Source organism: Metopolophium dirhodum, chromosome 1 (genome assembly GCF_019925205.1).
Source record: "Metopolophium dirhodum isolate CAU chromosome 1, ASM1992520v1, whole genome shotgun sequence".
Lineage (NCBI taxonomy): Eukaryota > Metazoa > Arthropoda > Insecta > Hemiptera > Aphididae > Metopolophium > Metopolophium dirhodum.
Window position 1 is genome coordinate 144420154 of NC_083560.1, and position 24453 is coordinate 144444606.

General features: G+C 28.8%; 2 protein-coding genes and 1 pseudogene across 2 annotated transcripts; all 3 read right to left on the minus strand.

Moving 5' to 3' along the window:
- Positions 1 to 13136: 13136 nt before the first annotated feature.
- LOC132934241 (uncharacterized) lies at positions 13137 to 18133 on the minus strand (annotated as a pseudogene).
- On the minus strand, positions 13581 to 16852 carry LOC132936746 (zinc finger MYM-type protein 1-like). Its single transcript, XM_061003500.1, has 6 exons — positions 16741 to 16852; positions 16292 to 16366; positions 15968 to 16042; positions 15042 to 15835; positions 14468 to 14867; positions 13581 to 14362 (listed from the first exon to the last, which is right to left on the minus strand). Exons 1-6 carry the CDS (start codon positions 16850 to 16852, stop codon positions 13581 to 13583), a joined length of 2238 nt encoding a protein of 745 aa, XP_060859483.1.
- A 3750-nt stretch (positions 18134 to 21883) lies between the features above and the next one.
- LOC132933084 (uncharacterized) lies at positions 21884 to 23902 on the minus strand. The gene is made up of 3 exons (XM_060999413.1): positions 23861 to 23902; positions 22253 to 23197; positions 21884 to 22204 (listed from the first exon to the last, which is right to left on the minus strand). The coding sequence occupies exons 1-3, from the start codon at positions 23900 to 23902 to the stop codon at positions 21884 to 21886; spliced, it is 1308 nt and encodes a 435-aa protein (XP_060855396.1).
- Between the last annotated feature and the right edge of the window lie 551 nt (positions 23903 to 24453).

Genomic DNA, 24453 nt, shown 5'->3' on the forward strand with positions numbered 1-24453 from the left:
TACTTATAGGTATTGATGGGTTACCTCTTACAAAGAGTTCATGTAGTGTATTTTGGCCTATTCTCGGATGTGTTCAGTTGTTTAATTCTCATTATGTTTTTATAATTGGTCTGTATTGGGGTTATGAAAAACCTCTAGAAAGTAATTTATTTTTAAAAAGTTTCATAAATGAACTCAAAGAATTGTCTATGAATAGTATATTTACAAATTTTGGCCAAAAGCGCATTAAAGTTCATGGATTTTGTTGTGATGCACCTGCTAAAAGTTTCATTTTAAAATGCAAGGGTCACAATGGTTTTTTTTCCTGTACAAAATGTACTACTGAAGGTATTTTTTTTGAAAGAAGGGTTTGCTTTCTTGAAACAAAATTTATAAAAAGGACACACTTAGATTTTTTAAACCGAGTTGACGAAGAACATCATATGACAGATAAAATATCATTAATTACTGAAATTCCTAACGTTGATATAGTTAATGACTTTCCACTTGATTATATGCACCTTGTGTGTTTAGGAGTAGTAAAAAAAACTTATTTTATTGTGGTTAGGCTATATGAAAAATTCTCCCTTATCGGTACGATTACAAAATATAAAAATACAAACAATTTCCAGTCATCTTTTATCAATAAAACCTAATATGACTTATGATTTTTCTAGAACTCCTAGAAGTCTTACAGAAATTCTAAGATGGAAGGCTACAGAATATAGGTTATTCCTTTTGTACACTGGTCCGGTTGTTTTAAAAAATATTCTTAGTGATGTATGTTACTCACATTTTATATGCTTACACATTTGCTTCAGATTTCTTTTAACACAAAATGTTGACATAAAACTGATTAATTTTACAGAAAGATTATTAACATATTTTGTAGATAAATTTGGTGAAATTTATGGAAAAAAATTTATGAGTCATAATATCCATGGGTTGTTGCACATTGTTGACGATTACCGTAAATATGGATCGCTTGATAACTGCTCATGTTTTCCCTTTGAAAATTATTTAAAGTCTTTGAAAAAAATGGTACGTAAATTTGAAAAGCCTTTAGAGCAAGTTGTCAATAGGTATGAAGAATTTTTAACCTTTACTGAGCCTAAAATTTCATAATTTTCAAATAAAGAAATAGTGTTCAAAAAACCTCATAATGACGGGCCATTAGTTGAGGATTGTTCTGGGCCTCAATTTAAATTATGATCATTAAGCATGAAACTTGTTGTTTTTATCTATTTTAAGTAGGAATTGATAAATTATACAACAATGGCATCCTACTCAGTAGTACATTTTATTAATGAAAACTCGGTCGAAGCAGTACCAAGCACATGGATTAAGAATGGTAAAAAAATTGGAGTTAAATTATGTGCTTGGCCCAACAATAAAGCTTGTATTATGAAGTACATTCAAAATAAACACATGCCTAATGAAATTGATTTTAAGTATTTCAAAGTACGAGTAATGAAAAAAAATTTAGGTAACTTGTTTGAAAATATAATTTCAGTGTTTAAGTTTATTATTTACTAATTGTTGATCGTATAATTTTATATAGAGTCACTAACAAAGGCTAGATATATAGCAGATGGTGCTAGATGTAGGTCAGATTTTACAAATACTGATGATGATGATTTCCTTAACTTCAGCATGAAAAATAGAAATATTATGAATTCGCCTGCATCATCAACTTCGTCAATGCCTATTTATGGTAAAATAAATATATGGTAAAATAAATATATGGTATACATAGGTAATAGTTAACTTTTTTTCAAGCTATATTTTATTTTGTATTAAGATGAAAAAACTGATGATAAAAATGTTCCAAATAACGATCAACACTCGCCATTAAAAGACTCACCAATACAAATAATTAAACACACAAAAACTAAATTGCATTACGGATGGTCACCAATTAAACCTCTATCATCTTCAAAAGAACATGAAGGTAATTTGTATTTTAAATATTATTTAGCTCATTTAAGTACTGTATTTAAATTGACCTAATAGTTCTTGATTTTTCAACATATTTTTGAAGTTTCAAAACACAAATTAAATGAATCTACTGATCAAGTTAACCCAAGTATTTATGGCTATAGTTCATCCAAAAATCCAAAAGGTAATTATTAAATATTAAAAGTATATTCATAATAAAAAATATGTACATATATATATTTATTTTAAAAATGCTATTAATATTGCATATTTTACAAAGAAAAACAAAATCGTGAGGCAACTTTCCTATTTCGATAAAACGCCCACTACAATAAAAAAAAAATGAACAAACGTCACGTGAGTTGTTGTTTACTATATAACAATATTTGTACCTTACTATATATAATATAATATTGGCTAAATGGAAAAATGTAATTTTAAATAATGATCTACAAGTAGATTTCTTTTACTTTTTTTATGCATATAATTCAATACTATGATAATTTTATAATATATAGGTACCCCTGTGTTGGATCAGAGTGCTATTTTTGATGAATTGGAAGAACCTCGTGAAGTTCATACTCTTCATAACACAAGTAGTGGTAACTTTCTAACATAATTATTTTATATTATTTAGTAATAGCTAATATATCTGTACAATATTTACAAAATGTTTTCAATAGTTTAAAAACATCATTACTAATAATTATTTTAAGTATTATTTATTATATAATATATGCAAAATTAAATTTAAAAATCAATGGCTTAAATTGTTTATACACTTCATTTTTAAGAACAAGACTATTTATAATTTTGGATTGTGTGGTTGATTACAGTTTGATTTTGTATAAATAAGTCTTCTGTAAATTGATTTTTCATTACTTTTTGATAATTTTAAAGTTAATAAATTTATAGGTATTTTTTTTTTAATATCTTTTTTTTAGATAACCAACCATATGTTTCGAAAATAAGCGTTAATGTTTCAGAAGGCTTTTTGTCAAATTTCAATTCTAATACTGGCAAACAATCTGTAGGTAATATATCTGGGCCTTGGGTCAAAAAGGGCCAATGTCACTTTTTTGTGAAAATGAGTTATATGGCCAATCATATAAAATTTTATAAGCTTTTTCTAGTGGTAAAAGGGCTTATCTCAATAATCATTACTATGAGATTTGAGAAGACCAATGTTGTTATAAAAATTACTTATGCAATATCAAAAAGGTCCAATCAGACTTCAGCCGTTATTGATATAACAAAACTTCAAAATCTATAGGGCTAATGTAAACATTGGCCCTTTTATAATTTAAAAAAAAAAATGTTATTTTGTAATTGGCCCTACTGTATTTTAAACGTGATAAAAATTATAATCATTAATAGGTTATGTTACAATATTATAACACCTAGTTTGCCGCTAAATATTGTTTATTAATTATTATCAATTATCATAAAATAACATTAAACAATTAAACCAATTAAATGTTTTATAGTAGGTAGTCTAGGTAGGTATTGTTAATTTATAGTATAAAATGTAATTATTAAATATAGTACAATGAATAGCAGATCAAAACGGCTTGTAGCAATGTGCAAAACTGTTAAAGGTATATTATTATTTTAAAAACTATGAATTTACTTAGTGTATAATATTATAGAAAATTATATTATTTTAGTTACCTACCTATTTATAATGTTTAATGTAGTTTCAAGTCCAGAACCATTAAATGATTCGGCTAGTGATAGTATTTCTATTGAATACGATGATTCAAGTGATGAATATAGGCCTATTAGCACAAAATTTGATAGTGAAAATTCTTCCAATGAAGGAAGTCATGATGATAACCGAATTAATAGCAATGGTAACAAAATGTAGCTGGGTTGAGTAACTTTGTAAACAATTAATTTTGTATTGAAATATTCTTTAGATTTAGCAGAAATAAATCCTCAAGATGTATTGATGAATATATCTGACACCTCAATACAGTATGAAGATAACAATAATAGAATTGAGGAAGTTGAAGTAACTTATGGGTCTAATTCTGTTGTACAATCTAATGTTCCAAATTTAAAAGGTGGAGGTAGAAAAAAAGTTGAAGTGAAAAGCAGAAAACGCAAAAGAAATCCTGAGTGTTGGGTTAAAAATATCAGGAAAAAATTAAAGATCCAAGGTAAAGAATATACAACTATAAAAGGTAAAGTGATTCCTGCTAAGATGATGAAACTACCATGTTCATGTAAGCGAAAATGTTTTGATAAAATAAATTATGCTCAAAGATTAATCATATTTCAAAATTACTACTCACTGACATTAGATGGCCAAAACCAATTTATATCAAGTTCAGTAGAAGATATTAGTAAAAAAACTGAACGTATTAAAATAAATAATATTCCCAGCAGAAGGCAATTTTCAAAAAAATATTTCTTGACCAAAGATAATGAAAAAATTGAAGTATGTCAAATAATGTTCATGAATACATTAAATGTTAGCCTAAAAAAAATAAGGGTTACTGTAGCAAAAAAATCTTCTACTGGTTCTGGTGTATGTTTATCCGATGGTAGAGGACATCATTTGAACCATATTAAAGCTCCTGATGAAGATAAAGACATCATAAGAAACCATATCAAAATGTTTCCTGTTAATAATAGTCACTATTCAAGAAACCATACTTCTAGAAAATATTTTTTGAATCCTGATCTATCAATAAGTAAAATGTACCAACTTTATAAGACCCATTGCATAGAAAATAACTATAACATGCTTAGTGAATTCATGTATAGAAAAATATTTGTGGAGGATTTCAATTTGGCGTTTAAAAAACCTAGCAATGACACATGTCAATTATGTGACAAATTAGAAACCATAATCAAGTGTTCGGCTGTTAATGAGGAAGTACAAGATGCAATAAAAGAAAAAGATGAAGATTTAAAAATGGCAGATATGGCCTACCGGCTCTTTCAGTCAAGAATCACTAATAGGTAGGAGCGATTTTAGTGGGGCAGATAATACTGCAAAATTGATATTTAATTGTATACGTCCGGCAGAAGGTACTAATATCGGTTTTAATGTGTTTTTTCACTAATACCTACTTAATGTCTCTTATTGTCAATCAATATAAATGGTTTTGCAGTATATTTAATTGAATAAGGATACCTATTGTCCAAAGTGTCTTTCAATATAAATGCCCATTGTGGCTATCAAAAGTGTTCTATATATGTTATTTAGATATTTTAAAGGTATAATGACCGAGTAGACGTCAGTTGTTTTTATTACTAAAATGCATGTCTTAAATGGGTGAAAATAACATCTAGTACTCAAGTGGTCGGGGTGGCCTAGTGGTAATTAATTCGCGTTGGAGCTGGTGGGTCCGGGTTCGAATCCCGGGCGGTAGTTTTGCAGTTTTTTTCACGATAACGGAAAATTAAATGATATCAGTGATAATAATCGTTAACATGTGATAAAATATGATAACGTGTGATAACAATAATATAAGTAACGCACGTACGCAAGCAGCGGGATGAGGATAAGGGTGCGGGCGGTGGAGTGATGAGAGATGAGGTATGAGTGATGAGAGATGAGGGATGAGGGATGAGTGATGAGAGATGAGGGATGAGGTTTTAGAATCGGCTAAAATATAATACTCTAATGGAACACTTATTTCAGTACCTGGTAACTTTTTTAATTCCGGGACATTTAAAGTTGAACGATTATCTGTCAACCATAATTTTCCAAAATTGCTATGTGAAAATATACCACCATCGCTATTGTGTCCGTACGCACCTATATCTGTCATAATATACTTATAATCCGCATCAACTACTGCCATAAGTACGATTGAAAATGTACCTTTATAATTAAAATATAAAGAACCCGATTTCTTTGGACAAAAAACTGAAACATGCTTTCCGTCGACAGCTCCAACACAATTTGGAATATTCCATTTAGAATAAAATTGATGAGCTATTTTATTCCAACTTTCTTCGGTGTTAATTTGTGGCATAAATAATGGTTTGAGTACACTTGAAATGGCATTACATGTTTCTTTAATAATATTACTAACGGTTGATTCCCCAAGTCGAAATCGGTATGCTAAATCCCGAAATGATGCACCGGTTGCTAAATATCTGTAAAACGAAATTAATAAAAGTAAATTAGGAAACCAATCAATATAAAAACATAATAATTTATTTATATGTTATAATAAATTGTAGATGTCAATACAGTAAAAAAGAGATGGCGGTCATTGAGAGATACTTTTATAAAAATGCATAAAAGTCAAAAGCAACCTAGTGGTTCTGGAGGAGGGAAAAAATCGAAATGGTCATATTATTCACAAATGACATTTTTGATTCCATATATAGAGTTTAGAGAGTAAGTTTATAATTTTTTTTTTTTAATTAAAATTTTTAAATTATTTTGCGTAACAATCAAAATTATTTTAAATAATCAATAACTTCGTTATTTTTAATATGTTATAGGACTATTGGGAATTATTCAAGTTCTGAAATATGTAATCAACAAAGAATTAACAGTCCGGAAAGAGAATCAGATATTATTAATGAAGTGTCAACAACTCCAGAACGTTGCAATGAACAAATTGAACATAACATTAAATTACGTATAAATAAATGTTCTTCAGCTACTAAAAAGCGTAAAAATGAAGCACCAGAAGATAATATTGATGAACAAATTTTGAATATTATTTCCAAAGAACATGATGCAGATGAACAATTTCTATTAAGTTATCTTCCGACATTAAAACGTATGACACCAAAACAAAATGCTATTGCAAAAATAAAAATTCAACAAGTTTTGTTTGATGTTGAGTTTGGAAATAATTATTCAAATTCGCCTTTTTCAAGCAACTCAGGGCATTCCACCTACTCGTCTGTTTATGCACCGATTTTAACTCCTCTTAACACAGCAAAATCAGCAATTGATTATTCTCAAAGTAATATGTCGGTCGCGGACAATGGGTTTCATGAGTATAATCATTATTCTTCGCAAAATTAATGGGTACACTTCTATTAATTCTAATAAATTTTTATGTTTATATAATTATATTTAATATTAATCATTATTTAATTTTTTTTTATATATAAAAATAATAATAACTAATGACCATGGACGATTTATGACGAATAAGAAAATAATGTACCTATATACCTACAACTAATGTATAATAAATTAAAAATAAAATAATAAATACGTATCTTACCTTAATGTGACTACAAGTCGTTCTTTAGCGGGTATACTTTTTCTAAAATTTGTATCATTTTTAGAAAGCGAGTTTTTTAAAAGTGTGTATAATATATCGAATTGATCTTTGTTCATTCTGAAGGTATTGAAATATCGATCTAGATATAATTCAAGTTCAACACATAATTTTTTGAATTCTCCGTTTTCTGATCGTATTCGATTCATAGAATGTACCCAAAGTCTAGTTTTCTTTAATGTATATTTTTTCTTTCTTCTTATTAATAATAACAATGCCAATAGCCGTTTAGATCGCGTACATAACGTCATATTTATATTATTTATTACTTATATTTACTTTAAAAATTTAATTGAATAAACTAAATCTTAAGAAGTTAAGACACACACAGAACACGTCTTACCTATTCAAAAATATCTGTTTAGTGTTAATACTAAAAGTAGTGACTTGCATGCAATGGTGATGGAGCAAACAATCAGATAAAGGAATATAGTAGGTAACTGCAGTAATAAGCCAGTAATACATTGTACATTTTGTAATCAAAAGTTGATTTGGTTAGATAGAAATAATTATAATTTATAGTTAGCTTTTAGCTGACGGATAACCAATAAACGCATTTAGTGTGGGACCTGTGTACGTTGCGTTGAACGTATACTTTAGACGTACGTCATCGCAACGGACGTCGACGTATTTAGTGTGGGAAGGTCTTTAGTGTCGTCCGCCACGGAACTGCAGTTGTATACGGAGTGAGTTGTATTATCACACTATCAATTGTTTAATTCCACTCGCGCGTATACGTTTACTCTTGCAATTATCACACAATATTACATTAGTATGTTTTATTTACTTATAATTTTATTCCTTTGCGAATTATTACCTTTTTTGTTTGTTCATTTTGTTATTGTTTAAAATCCGCGTAAAACCACGATGTTTTTATGAATCTCTGTATGCTCGGCGGCCACACCGGCGCCGTCGATCAACGACGGTTTTCGATCACTGTCGGCCAATCACAGAAAGGAAAGAGATCGTCTAGGGGGGCAACTGTCGGGCAGAGATTCGGCTCACGCCGACGACGGCGACTTGTGTGGTGAACTGCCCAGCGTGGGGCCCGGGGGGTACAGACAGCTGGTTTGCGATGTCATTAAGTTAATCAATAATCATAAAGTTATTTACTTCATGCACGTCTTCTAATCAAACGGTTTTTCCTGTGCAAGTGCAACGGGCCCCGATGTCACCACTTCGCAATTATTATATTACCCGTAGTACTGTAGTAGGTAAAGACCACGGTTTAAGATATACCATGAATATATCTCAAATCAGTTAAACCGTGTTATAGACATATAATATAATGTCTATGCTTTATCCAGTATATTATAATCCAGCGACACGGTAGTGTCGCGAGCTAAGTAAAAAAAAAGGAAGGCGAAGCACTCGACCGTGTATATATACAGAAACCTAAACATTCCCATTTAATACGTGTTAATATTTTGGTGTTCTTTATTATTTAATCATTTATTAATAAATGGACCAAATAGTTAGAATGAGGTATCAATCGATCGAGAAAATCATAGGCTACGTGCTTTTATAATTTCAATAGAATCGGTTGAATAATATTTTAGTTATGATCAAAAAACTGTGGATATTTAAGTGATCATTTTATATTACTTTCGCCGCCGGCTGCCGTATTAAACGCGTCATGTGGACGGAGACGGGTGAGGGGATTCTTGCGACGGCGGCGTGTGTCTCCCACTACTATTGCTTCCCACCACCGCTAGACACATACAACACACGGACATAGTTCACTATCGCTTATCGGTATCGGTGCATTCTGTTTTCGTAATTTCGTTCTTTCGTCTCGCGTCCTGTGTACGAGCTTGTTGTCTGCGTTATTGTTTCTTATTCAATCCACGTGGTATCACCTAACCTAACCGTATCGATTGTCCGTCATTCAATCATTGTCCATTAAATTTGTATATAATATATTGTATTAGTATATATATATATATATATATATATATATGCGGTTTCTTGTTATGCAAATGCATCTTTGCAAGTAATTTTCAATTGTACTCGCATACTAAATATCTTAATTAATTCTTTAGAAGACACTGTACTAAAAAAACTTGCATACTCATACACATCACAAGTATGTCAACTAAGTGCATTTAGTATAAGAAATCAGATTGGTCATCCTTACGTTAACATAGAACAGCAAGATGCTGCTGAATTTATTAGTGCACTCATATCTTTATATGAACCCTTACACAATTCTTTGCTTCATCAACTTCAGACGATATTAAAATGCTCTAGGTGTAAAAAGAGTAGAGTACATATTTCAAATAATTATATAATTCAACTTAATGTACCAAATGATACAAAAACTGTCACAATGCATTCTATGTTGAATGACATGTCTAAAGAAGTTACAATAGAAAATATAACTTGTAGTGCTTGTAATACTACTTCAAACCATACACAGACTACAAACATACTCAATACTCATGAATATTTGTTCTTTCAAATTCAACTTTGGAGTAATGTGAACACAAAAATTACAAACTTGCAAATAAATTCATTACCAACCACAACACTTACAGTGGATAGTAAATGTTACACTTTAAACTCGGTCATTTGCCATCATGGTCAATCTATGACTGAAGCCCATTATACAGCAATAATAAAACATCAGAATAAATGGGTAAGATGTAACGATACATCTGTACAGTTTGAACGGTGGCCTCGTGGTGCAAAAGATGTTTACATCATAATAATGGAAAAAAAATAAAAAATATATTGACCCTAATAAAAACTAATGATATCCCAACAAAAACACTCCGTCAACTCCGTGTAAAAAACGCTAAGTAAAAAAAAAAAAAAAATATAAATGCCATAAAATGTGTGATATAAGGTAGAAATCTAAGTAAATGGTCTAATGTGTAAAATGTATTTATTAGTAATTAATTCAAATTTAATAAAATTGGTTATTTATATTAATTTATAATATGAATTATTTTAACTAAAATTTATCCAAATTTAGTTTACTTGGCCGGAACATTCAGCCTAAAAATGTATAGTCAAGTACTAAGTTTATGTAATAAATAATGCAGACCCCATTAAGATAAATAAAAATTTGTTTCCGACCAAGTAAACTAAATTTGGATAAATTTTAGTTAAAATAATTCATATTATAAATTAATATAAATAACCAATTTTATTAAATTTGAATTAATTACTAATAAATACATTTTACACATTAGACCATTTACTTAGATTTCTACCTTATATCACACATTTTATGGCATTTATATTTTTTTTTTTTTTTACTTAGCGTTTTTTACACGGAGTTGACGGAGTGTTTTTGTTGGGATATTATTATCCATGACTATAAATAAGTTAGTAATTTAGTCATGACTCGATTTTATTCAAGTTAGCAGCAATTGTCCAATCTATTTCGGTAGATACTCCGATAACGATGGTCACTGTGTTCGGGGAGACAAATGACGATATAATTCCAAAACGACTGACAATAACAAGTCAATAACGATATGACGCTTGGCTTTGTATAATAAATAATAATAATATGTTACGCAATAGAATACAAAATACAGAGTTTACCTGTTTACATTTGTGTAGATATTATATAGATAGGTATAAATAGTAAAAGAAGAAAACATTTACACAGTAGAATTATTTTATACGCAATTGCGAAATATTTAGGTAGCGAGTACTAATAAATCGAAATTAGACATTTTAAAGAGGAAAAAATGGGCTAATATTTTCCACATATTATTTTATACATTTTGCAAAAAAAAGAGCTACCTCATACCAGTTATGAGCGTTGAAATTTTACGACATAACATTATAGATGTTAATCCATACGATTTCTCATGGAACGATTTCCTTATTAAAAAACTGCGTCGTATAGTTTGTATAAGTATTATGTAGTAGAACCTAATAATAAATTTAACGTAAAAGAATTTTATTACATATTACCATTTCGTATTAGTACGAATGCACATATTATGTTGATATACTTCAATTAATTTAATTTAATTTATCGACACCAAATGTTTACATTATAATTTTCTATAGGTACATGATAAAATTACAAAATACTTTGATTCTTTTTGGGCAATTTTTTTTATAGATATTAGAAATTTCATATTATTTTTTTCATTTTTTTATACATACATTCCAATAGGTCAAAAAGCTTGAAAATTTAATAAAAGGTTCCTCATATTATGTTATATAAAATTATAAAAATACATTGACATGATTTTAATTTTTTCTTCTATGAGTATTTAAGTTCAAATTAAGACATAATGCATCAAATTGAAAATTTGGAAATATTATTTAAAAATGTATAAAATGTTCAATTTTTTTAGCTATAACGATTATCTAGTACAAGAACTACATTATAAATAATCACGTAAAACAAGTTTGTTTTACCTAATTTTTAAAATATTATTTATCTAGAATCTTGACATTTTAAAATTATATTATAACTTATATTGTATTCGTGCAGTGATTATATTTTTAAATGCCATGTTTTTGGCAAAGAATACCTACATTGACTCGCTGCGATATATTATGTATATATGACGTACGTCACACCAGCCCCCCCATTTTCAAAATACCGAAATTTGATTGTTCTATCTTTTAGTATGCTATTTGTACGAATTTGTAAGCAGTGTTACAGAATTTGTATGACCAAAGTGGCTCAGATATATCAAAAACTCGTCGGGGGGCTGGCGAGACGTCACGCCAGCCCCCGACATAGATAAATCGAAATTTTTTTTTTACCATCGCTTTGCCCTCTATTCGTACGTATTTGTACGCGCAATATAAACATTCGTAGGTACGCTCTTCGTTCTGGAGGGGGATATCGATAAACGCGTCGAGGGGCTGTCGAGACGTCACGCCAGCCCCCGACATAGATAAATCGAAATTTTTTTTTACCAACGCTTTGCCCTCTATTCGTACGTATTTGTACGCGCAATATAAACATTCCTACGCTCTTCGTTGCGGGGGGGAAAATATAATAAACTTATACTCTATAGCAGTTGTTGCCTGTATAAGCTGTAATCGATGTTTATAATCAGTTAAATAGAAAATAATTTTAACACAAAATCGTTTATTTATATAATTTATAATGTAACACGTTCTTCTGCTAAGTTACTTCTAAATAATTAACGTACCTAGTTACTCTTGCGTTTCCCAAAAATAATAATAACGTAGTTACCATAACGTTACTGAAAAGTGTAACTATGTTAATTAAATAGGTATGTCAGCCACTCGTGAGTCGTGATATGCATGTCTGTGAAGTAAGCATTTCCTACAAAAATTGTTACCTAGTTGAAGTTCATATTATATTCTATTGGCAATGCGTGTTTGTATAAAGTCAGCTAACGGAATAACATTATTATTGTTTTTTTTTTATCATCCGTACTAATATCAAATATGAGTACCTATTAATTATTAAACTTATAAAAGTATATAAATATTGTACATAAATACCACATACTTTTTAAACATTTTTGTTATTTGCCTTTGTACATATGATATAGGAATTGACAATTGTAAGGTAACATATTTCAAAGTTTTGGTTTAAAATATTATAATTATTAACTGGAGATAGTTTCTTCACAATAGTTACATTGTTGAAGATGTCTTTCAAATGAATACATTAATCTACTATGTATCTAAAATGTTAAATTACTATACATTTGTGATGTATTTGTAGGTACCTACACCATTAAATTTACTGGTAAAATGAAATACTTTATTGTGAAGTTATATAATATTATGTTTGAATAGTAATTATTGCTATTACTACTTTGTGGAAGCAATGTAAAATTAATATACAGATAACAAGTTGACTTATTTTTGTGTAAGATAGGTATTTTTTATATTCAGTAATTTGAACACTGTACAATTAATTTGTATCATGGTAAAAAATAAATCCTTTTATTAATTACAATGTTTAAGATAAATCAAAAATAACAAAATATTTCAAATTGAATACACTAAATATTCACATGGGGCGACAGTTGAATTTTTTACAGGTTTTGTTTTGCTCCTTGTGTCATCAAATAGCTTCCAGTTGTTTGGTCCTCGTTTTCCATAAGCATAATAATGCCCTACAGAGTTTCTCAATCTACTTAACCCTTGTTGATAGCAAAATACACCCAGTGCCGCAACTACACATTACGGGGCTGGTGTGCAAATCTTAATTTGGGGGCCTAAATATTTTTTCAAAATGAATTTACCTATTGTTAATAAAATATGATAGCCGGCGTTTATATTATGAAAGGTTAATATTATAAGGAATATTATGGAAATTATTAAATTATACAGATAATGGTTGTATAATGTTGTATAATTACATTTATAATGGTTATAAACATAAAACATTTGTAAAATTATAGTATAATTTTAACACATTTGAAACTTAAGTTAAAAGAATTGTTTTTTTCTCGCTTTTGCATATGCGAAGTTGTCAATTATTTTCTCTATATCTATATCTGAAGTTCTTCTTCTTTCTATGTTTAGTATAGAAATTCCACATAGCCGTTCTTGACCTATGGAATTGCGCAAATAATTTTTAATTAATTTAAGCTTAGAAAAACTCCTTTCTGCAGATGCTACCGTAACAGGAATGGTTAAAAATATAAGACATGCAGCTAAAACATCAGGAAAACTTGTTGATAAATCCATATCAATTATATAAAAAGCCAAATTCTGTATGGTCTTAAGTTCCGATACAATAGTTTTATCAATTTTTGTAATATGTAACTTAAGACATAATAATTGTCTTGTAAGATCACATGAAACATCTTCTGTATACGAATTTATAAAATCATATGATGATTTTATAATATAATCTTCATTTTGTTCAATAATGGTTAATGGCGATAGAAATTTAAAATTATTTACTATAGTAACCATTCCTTCAAATCGACTATGTAATTGAAACAGTATAGTATCCAACACAGGTAAAAATACTTTTATTTTAAAATTTTCTTCATTAATATCAAGTCGAAAGTCACCATCAAAATCATCAAACCTTTTATTTGCAAATTGTTTACGTACTAAATGGAATAGCACTGTTATGTTCCATTTAGCACATAATTCTTTTGATTTACTTAATATCCCATCATAATTGTTCCTTAATTCATTGATTTGAGTAATTGATTGATTCATAAGTGTAGAAGCCATCTCAATGGAATGATTAACTCCTTGTAATAATTTTGATACGAAATTTAAGATTCTCAAAATATTTTCCCATAAACATAAAATTAAAATAAATTCACTTGATTCCAACTTTTTTTTTAAAGTTAAACTTGAGTTTCTTTCATCTGTTTTCTTGGTAGTTAATGATATTTTAGTTAAGCACTTAACAACATCTATGAACCTCTCTTGTAAACTGAATACTGCATCATGCCTTACTTCCCATCTTGTTGGGCATACTTTTTTTAATGTTTTCTTAGAAACTTTACATGCTTGTTCATCACCAAGAGCTAATAATGCCCACCTTGGTGCACTAGACCCAAAGAAATTAAAAACATCTTGCACTATACTAAAAAATGAAACAATCTTTTGTGAAGTTTTAGCAGCATCAGAAATTACTAGGTTTAAATTATGTGCACAACAATGGACGTAAAGAGCTGTAGGCACAATATTAATAATTCGTTTTTGTACTCCAAAATGGGCACCACTCATTACAGAAGCGCCGTCATAACCCTGACCACGACATTTTTTTATATCTAAACCAAACTTAGTCAGTATTTTTAGCAACAGTTCAGCATAATCAGATGAACCATGATTTTATAATGCAAAAAATCCTAAAAAAGATTCCCTTATATCTAATGTGTGATTTTCATATTCAACAAAGACATACCTAATAATCACGCTCACTTGATCAATTTTAGTTATATCTTGGGTAGAATCAAGCATAATTGAAAACCAAGAACACTTTTTAACCTCATCACATATACTATTACGTACATCTGATGCTAAAATTTCTATAAGCTCGTCTTGAATTTTCCAACTTAAGTATTTTACATGTTTTTTTGAATCATTTAATAAATTATGAACAAAAGGATCAAATTTTGCAAGTAATCTAATAGTACGCATAAAGTTACCTTCAATTTCTTGAAGATTACCTTTCTTCCCTTCGTTTCCTCGGAGGGCAGTATTACCAGATGTAAGAGTTAAAATTACATGAATAACTCGACGAAGAACATTCCTCCAATACTCTGCTTCTTCAGATATTTGTTTCTCTAAATCTGTATCTAATGTTTTATTTTTTTCCCAATATCTTCTAATTTCTGTTGCATTTATATGTTGAATAGAATTTTCATGTTTAGAAATTTGTTGTGATAAATGTTGCCAGTCGTCAACGCCAGAAATCCATTCATATTTAAAATGCTCATATTGCCGGTTAGCAAAAAGCCAACAAAACTCACAATATGCTTTATCTAATATTAAAGAATAACATAACCATTGCCGTGGAATTTTGATACCTGTTTTAGTTGTTATATAGTAATAACCAGTAGAAAAACATCTATTAACATGGTTCCTAGGAAATTTGATTGATGGTTTGCATTGTCCGAATAACAAAATACTCTTTTTTAATGATGTGCATACTTCACCTTCAAAATGTCCACGATCAGTTGGATACTTCAAAGTTAAATTTAGGCCTCCAAAATCTGAAATATATTATGAAATATGAAAATGAAATATATAAGTACCTATAATTTACAACTTATTTGTGCAATATTTATTGTTTTTTTTTAAATAACATTTTTATTTATAAATATACAGGTAATCAATAAACATACCTTCCGAACTATCAGTCTCTTTTATAATTTCATTTTGTGGATCATTTTCAACAGCATCTGAAGTGTTGGATACAACTGAAAAATAATTAGTAAAAATGTAATTAAAAATTTCCACATTCTACAATATAGGTGTCATAATAATGATAATACCTAATAGACTAGTTTTACATTTTTTTTTTTTTAATACATGATATTCTAATAATATAAAATAAAATATAGGTATAAGTACCTACCTATAATTTACAACTTATTTGTGCAATATTTATTGATTTTTTTTAAAAAAACATTTTTATTTATAAATATACAGGTAATCAATAAACATACCTTCTGAACTATCATTCTCTTTTATAATTTCATTTTGTGGATCATTTTCAACAGCATCTGAAGTGTTGGATACAACTGAAAAATAATTAGTAAAAATGTAATTAAAAATTTCCACATTACACAATATAGGTGTCATAATAATGATAATACCTAATAGACTAGTCTTACATTGTTTTTTTAAATACATGATATTCTAATAATATAAACTGAAATACATAAGTATACCTATAATTTACAACTTATTTGTTCAATGCCTATTTAATAATGGCTATTTAATGTGGTTTTTTTTTTTAATAAATTTAAAAATATAATAATATAATCAATAAATGTATATTATATGTTATTTATAATATAATTTGAACATTTTTTTAGATATTCACTTAACATTTCACAATTAACAAAATTCTATTTACTAATATACCTTATACATATAATTTACAAATACTTACCTGATTTTTTAATCCACGATTTCATAACATTTGCTGCAATATTGTTTTCGTTCTGTTGTTTCATTTTTTTTTTGTGCTTATCCCAGCCACTCACATATATACGTTTTGACATTTTTAACAAATTTAAAATACTATTCAAAAATCAAAACATTATATCAGAAAAAAATCACTCAAAATCACTTTCATAATAACACAATTATATGTTAGACGGTTAAAATTCTTACAAGGTACACTGTACAGTTACTGTAGGTACAGTTTAGTGTAATAGTGTACTATATTACAGTAAATATAAATTTTACAAGTAAAACCACGTATAGATCGTACAGACAAATAATGAACAATCAATAGACAACAATTAAATGACAAATGTATGTTTTCACTTCTACAGATATTGTGATTACTAAATCGTGAATCGTGATTACCATCTTCCCCGATGTCCCGATATTGTACGTATACAAATTAAAAACCCATTGGAATGATCTATTTTTATATACGATTAAATGAGCTCACATTGGTTGAGTGGTTAGTCGCCTGATAACGTAGACCACGGGGCATGGTCGCACGGACCCGCATTATTATTATTATTATTATTTCTTATTATTATTATTCTGTAGAAGGTATTTCGTACGATTAATTGTATCGCGTATGGCCCGTACATATTATACGTATGGCGGTATGGGACACTTATTAGAACTAGTATTAGCGTATTAAGTTTGGCTTTGGCCATTTCTAACATTTTAACAAGTTAACAGTTTGGCTGTTATAGGTGATGTGGGGCCTATAAGGGCTTGGGGCCTTGGGGGCCGACGTGCAATGCACACCCGGTAGTTGCGGCACTGAATACACCTCTCAGTTCAAATGCTTTTTCATTTATAATAAGTACAGGTGGGATATTTGATAACTTTATTTTAGGGTGAGAAGCTGCTTCGGTGCTATGCTGGCTGCTATTTATTTCATCCTCTACTGAAATAAAACAGATTTTACTTATAAAAATAAATGATTAGGATAAAAACCATATTTAAAGTAATAAGATAAATACAAAATTAATACCTATCCAATTGAGGAGCTCAATAAATACATGCATTTGTATTGTAGTTGTCACTGTTTTGTTACCAGTGCACGGTGTACTGTTTTTTTCAGTATGACCACATATTAAAGTATTAGTTCTCATCCTACTATTTATATCCTGTTGTAGCTAACTTAAATCTCCATTTGTAATTTGAATATTTATATAAGGTACAGCTATAGGGGTTAACATTGTTTTTTTACATATTAGATTTGTACACTTTATAATGTCTAAAGCCGATGGAAGATCATTAAATAATTGTTTAATTATATGTCCTATTGTGGTATCACAAACTGCTAAAGTAGTTTCATATTCTAAAAATTCCATATGTGGTTCAAGTTCACTTATCTGAAATCAATATACAAACATTATAAACTATACAATTAATATACAAGATGTTAAAGTATGTATTTCAATATAAATACCATTATACTAGCTCTATCTGAATAAGTTGATGATGTAATACCTTGTTTTACAATTTTTGATACAAATGAAAAATATTTACTGTTTTCCAAAAAATTGTTCAATTCTTGACTGTATTTGACACTATCACAATAAGCAACCATAATAATGGAGGTAACCGTATCAAATGCACAAGTGTTGCTCATAATTACTTTACCAATGCTTTGAACAACACAACTTTTTAGTTCCTCTGCTCGAGATCCATTTTTTAATAATGGCAATGATAGTATATTTTTTGAGGTATTTATGTCCAAATGCCTTAAATGAGGATTAGGAACAAGGTATGATGTTGTAGTCCTTTGTTTTTTAGATTTACGCTTCCAACTTTCTACTGCTGTTTTTTAATTTTTAATTTTTAACGAGTCATATAAAATAAATATTTTATAATAACGTTTACGTATTTATTTCTATTTAGGTCATATTTTATTGATACTAATGATCTATTGTATTAATATAATTCAAATTTCACATTTAGTTAATATAAAATAGTGCAGTGAAATACTATGTCATTATAGTTTTTATTTATTTATTTATTTTTTGATGTTAGGATAAAAAGTAAGAATAATCAATTATGTAATTAAAAAATAAATTAATTTATTGACTAAATAGATAACTACAATTATAATTATATTATGACAAAATTATCAATTAGTTGTTAAATTATTCACATTGAACTTATTAAATAATATTAAATTAACTATAATAAATTAATTTTTAATAATTCTTGAAGTTATTTTTATAAAAATCATGTACCTAAGTAAGTCCTACTTTGTTTTTTTCCATGTGCTAAACATTTTATTTTTTAAAAGTATTATATGTTATAGTAGCAAACAACTTGAAGACAATTTATGAATTGATAAGTGTCTACATTTTGTGTCTGATATTTATCAGAACTGTTGTATATTGTACATTTGTACGCCTGTACGGGTGATACCACAGAACTAAAATTGTACTTATTAAATTTTTCAAACTATTTAGAGAATCATAATTAGTGGAAAATTAAAAAAGAAAATTAAGTTACCTTTCTATTAAATTAAATAATATTTTACTAGGTATATTTATGTTACTTATATAGGTAGGTACCTAATGAATAATACTAAGGTAGGTACCTGATTTCATGAGCCGTACTGCTTCAAATTCTCTGTATGTTTCGCTAGATTTTCCACAATTTACAATAGCCGACACCACATCAATTTTAGCTTTCCCAGTTAATCGTCGTTTTTTAATTATATTATGTGGATCATCAAACTGTCCAGTGTACGTGCATTCCATAAGAACTCTTTTATAACAAATTAGATAGGTAACAGTTAATTGCTGTTATTATTATTTTATTGTATTTCCATTGTTATGAATAAAACGTTTAAGGATTTATCCAAAAATATATAAAAAATAAAAATAACAAGATACCTAAGTAATTAAATTATATATATATATATATATATATATATAATATATATTATATTATTATATATAGGTATCAATAATATTTCAAGTTTTATAATAGTTATTAAATTTATTTTATAACTATAGATTTATTAGTCTTTAATTAATTCATTAAAATACATACCTAGAATTTTCTGATGGTCTTTCAAATATAACTCCTTTAAAATAAGAATAGCATATTGAACATCTTCCATCTATTACAATAAAATGGTTTCCTTCATCTGTAACTTTAGCTCTTCTAAAAGCAATACAGCAAGGTAGATTTGTATGCATCCATATATGTTCAGCTAAAATATTGGTCCACGATCCTTTCGGTAGTACCAAATAAGAACGAAAACTATTTTTATTTTTGTATAGAACTTCATTAGGTTCTATTTGCTTCCATTCATCAACAGACAATGTAATAGTAAAATGTTTAGATGGTACATTTTCTACATTGTCACCACTGCTATCACTAGATTCATCTATAAATATTAAATTATAAGTACCTACCTATATTTCATAAAATATTAACCAATAGGTATGTAATTTAGTAAATTAATAAAAAATCATAAATATTCTATATTAAGAGATTTAAGACACATTGTTTTTTAAATTGTATTTTATTTTTGAAAATATTTTATTGTAATTTTATAATATTACCAAATTCAACGATAGGCTCAACACTTTGGACATTATTTTCAGAGTCAAGTCTCTTGTCTACTACACCAATTCCAAGCTTTTCATGGATACCATGGCGTCCTTGTTGAACAAATATATAAAGAGCACTTTTGCTAATAGATCCACCTAATCGATTACTTATATCTGACCATACATTGTTTGATGCTACAACAATTTCTAAAATAAAGTTTATAAGTAAATTAAAATTCATGAATTAGCTTGAGAAATATTAAATACTTTGATTAAATTGGTTTATTTTGTTTTAAATTATGAAAAAAATTTAACATAATACATCACTTCACACCTGATATATTGTATCACATTATTCACATGAAACAAAGATTGAAATTAACCTTATTTAGGTACCTATTGTTCAGAGATCTAGCTAACTATACTTACTTTTCATTAAACTAGGTAGTACTGTAGTAATAGGTACCTTTCTATCGTTGAAAATATTTCATTCAAAAATTAATTTTCTACAGAGATTTTTTTTTTTTTAGAATTAAAGATACTAATATACTTATAATCTACAAAATGTCTTTATATTAATACAATTTTAAATAAAAATGTAGGTAGGTACTTACTTTTTCCACAATTGTTTTCTTCAATTACAGCATTTTTGTAATAGAGTACTGCGTCTATAACCCTTAGTGGATCCACTAAAGGTTTTCTTCCAACCATAATATTGTATTGTAATAATAACTTACTAGCTAATAACTACTTATTACTAATAAGTAAGCAAATTAAAAAAATAAAATATAAACTACGAAAAACGGTTTTGTCTCTCTCAACTGCAAGTATAACACTAGGTATAATATGATGGTCGTCTGTCAACTGCAGAATCGTAGCTAATGAAAAGTGCCTAATATTTTAAACAAAATTACTATAGGTACCTATTTTTAAACAATTGATTGTTTCTTTATAATATTATTCCACATGAACACTATTTTAAGAAAAGGCGGTAGTACCGGAGTTAGAGAACATGGACGGCTGGCTTTGTCGGCTAGCGCGTGGGTAACAGTCAATAGAAATAAAAATATACCTATATACTCCGGCCCACGAGAGTCCATACGTAAACCGCGCATCGATACTGACGGTCGCGACAGCTGCCGGCCGAATTTTCTCCCACCATAGTGCTGTTCCCACCACTCGGCAACGTGAATACAGCGGGTCATAAAAACACAGCTAATTAATTGCGTCGCCGCGGCGTAGCATATTATAATCGGTATTCATTTTTATAAATTTAATATAATATTATGTGAGACATCATCATTTTTTTTTATTTAATTTACTCATTACCTTATTAGGTATACCTGCTTGTTTATAAATATACGCACATACATATATATATTAAAAATTTATATTTATACAACTGAACAATACAAATAATAATCATAGTAAAAATAAATGAGCAACAATTTTTTGTCTAGTTTTTTATTAGATTTTAGTATAACTAAAATTATCAAATTGAACATAATTATTTACAGATATTATAATATTTAAAAAAAATCGTCAATCACTTGAATCAGAAGTCGTCAATCCAGTAATAGTTAACACGTGCGATGTCGGTTCTTCGTCCAACATCTCATCAGAAATATAGTCTATCTGCCACAATTTGTCCTCTTCTTTTATTGTGTGTGAAACAAAATTGGACCACATTTCAGGTGTCACTTTTTGTATACCATCGTTTAATAATTGCCGAACGTCATTTATCTTAAATGTTGTGTTATTTGCCTTCACATGTCCTTTTACTACCGACCATGCCAACTCAATGGGATTGAGTTCACAGTGGTATGGAGGTAAACGTAGAACAATTTTTTTTTGTTTTTTGGCCTCTTCATCAACCACGTACAAATTATATTTGTGTTTTATATTTCGAACAATTTTTAACAAATCAAATTTGATCATGGATGGGTTGGTCTCTACGCCTTTGGATTCAAGCCATTCAACTATGGCAGCCTTTTTCCAAGCAGAGGTAGGTGATTGTTCTGTTTTCACCGAATGGTACGGTGCATTATCCATAACTATTACCGAATTCTCTTTTAATAAAGGTAAAACGCCACAGAACCATTCGAAAAATGTATCTCCGTTCATTTCGTCGTGGTAGTCAGATGTGTTTTTTTTTGATTCAAAACACAAAAGACCACCTGCGACGAAACCCTCAGCTGACCCGATGTGAACCACAATGAGCCGTTTGCCTTTTCCTGTTGGATTACGTGACCCTGTAGTTAAGCCTCTGAGGAAAGCATCTCGGTGTGATTGTATTGTTTGGTCGACCCATACTCTTGACGAACAATCTCCAGCATTGACCCACGTCTCATCCAAAAAATAAATTGTTCGGCCTTCCTCTCGATAACGTCGAATGTCAGAAATATAACTGCGCCGCCAAGTAACAAGATCCTCTCTTTCGGTAAGAGCACTGTTTCTGTCCCTTTTTGTGTACTCAAATTGCATGCTCTTTAACAATCTTTGGAATGACGTACGTGTTAGATTTGGAAGATCAGGATCATCGTTTACTACTTGTATTATTTTTGTTAATGTCGGAATTTCTCGTCTGAACCAAAATGCATGGATTTTTTGACGAATTGCATCTTTGTCAAAATCGTCAACTTTATCTATTACAGTAGGTCTTTTCTTTTTATTCATTGGTGAGGATACTTTGCCCGTACGCTTGTATTCGCTGATTGTGTTTTTGACTGTTAGTACTCCAATGCCACATGCTATAGACACCCTTTTCACTAAATTTTCATAAGTAATATCGGGTTCTGTGATGAGGATATCCTTGTATACATTTATAATAATTTGTTTCTGTTTGGTATGCACAACCTAAGTAATTATAAAAAAAAAACAAATTTTAATGTATGTACATCTAATAACAAATAGTTCAATAACATTCCTTAACATGTAATATCTCGTCATTGACACGAAAAAATCTCCCTTGTGCTTAAACCTAATTTTTCAGGAGAGACGAAAAACGTTTTAAAAAATCACAAATCATCAATGATTAATGAAAATACATTTAAAAAACGTAATAAAATATACATTTTTATTCTGAAAAAAATTGAAGTAAAAAACTTAATATAATATATTATAATATGTATTTATTGTACAAATTGTCAATATTTCATCACATAGGAAGTTTTTTCGTGTCAACGACGATCTATTAATTATAAAATAGTAATGTATTTAGTAGGTACAGGGCTTTTTTTTTACAGAATTTGAATATCGGGGCTTTTTTTCCGATTACCATAAATAATAATAATAATTTGAATAATTCAAAAAATACGTTAGACATTTAAATATTCACTGGGTGACACTAATACAATTTAAATTTAAATAAAATATTTTGATGTTTAATGTTAATATGACGAGAGTACCTAATTAAAAAAAAAATAATAAATAACGTGAAAAGTGTGATTAAGCAGCCACCCATTAGTGAATATTGGCAAATAAAATATAAATATTATAAATATATATTAAAATGCTTACCTTTCCACTTCGATTTCGTTTTGGGGGTGTAACAATCTCCATATTGAATTTAAAAAAAATTGGAAAAAAAACGCAAAATAATACGTTATGCAATGTGAACAATTAAATTTTATGGTATCACGTAAACACGCGTTTGCTGCAGTCACTCCGTAGATACGAATGTCAACGACGGCTGTCGGCGATCGTTGCCGGCCGGTTTCCGATCGGTATGATTCGGCGTATGGAAGGGGAACCGATGCGCAGCGACGGACGCGTTCTGACATATGGACTCTCGTGGGCCGGAGTATAGGTAATCTATTCTAAATTTAAAACACACATAATCATTTTCAAACTCATACAGCAGACTTATAATAAATTGTCTTAATTATTATAGTAAATATTAATAAATAATGGAAGTCTAAAGGTATATTCAGAGTTTATTTCAAAATATTTTACAATACCTAATACTAAAAAAAATTTAATTCGCGGACATAATATAGTATAGTACCTACTATAAAGTCTATAATATAATGACCACACCATTTTGTTTGAATCTAAAGAAAAATTAACTAAATAATAATTAATAAAAGTATTGGAAATAATAAATAGTACAG

Excerpts from the sequence above, each read along its gene's own strand:
- LOC132936746 (XM_061003500.1), bottom strand. The coding sequence starts at position 16,852 with ATGTCAAAACGTATATATGTGAGTGGCTGGGATAAGCACAAAAAAAAA. Across the intron at positions 16,043-16,291 it reads AGAGAATGATAGTTCAGAAG|TTGTATCCAACACTTCAGAT; the intron begins GTATGTTTATTG and ends ATTATTTTTCAG. Across the intron at positions 14,868-15,041 it reads ATATAACTAAAATTGATCAA|GGTTATGACGGCGCTTCTGT; the intron begins GTGAGCGTGATT and ends TGTCGTGGTCAG.
- LOC132933084 (XM_060999413.1), bottom strand. The coding sequence starts at position 23,902 with ATGGAGATTGTTACACCCCCAAAACGAAATCGAAGTGGAAAG. Across the intron at positions 23,198-23,860 it reads AACGAAATCGAAGTGGAAAG|GTTGTGCATACCAAACAGAA; the intron begins GTAAGCATTTTA and ends ATAATTACTTAG. Across the intron at positions 22,205-22,252 it reads AATTTGATTTGTTAAAAATT|GCCAAAAAACAAAAAAAAAT; the intron begins GTTCGAAATATA and ends GTTGATGAAGAG.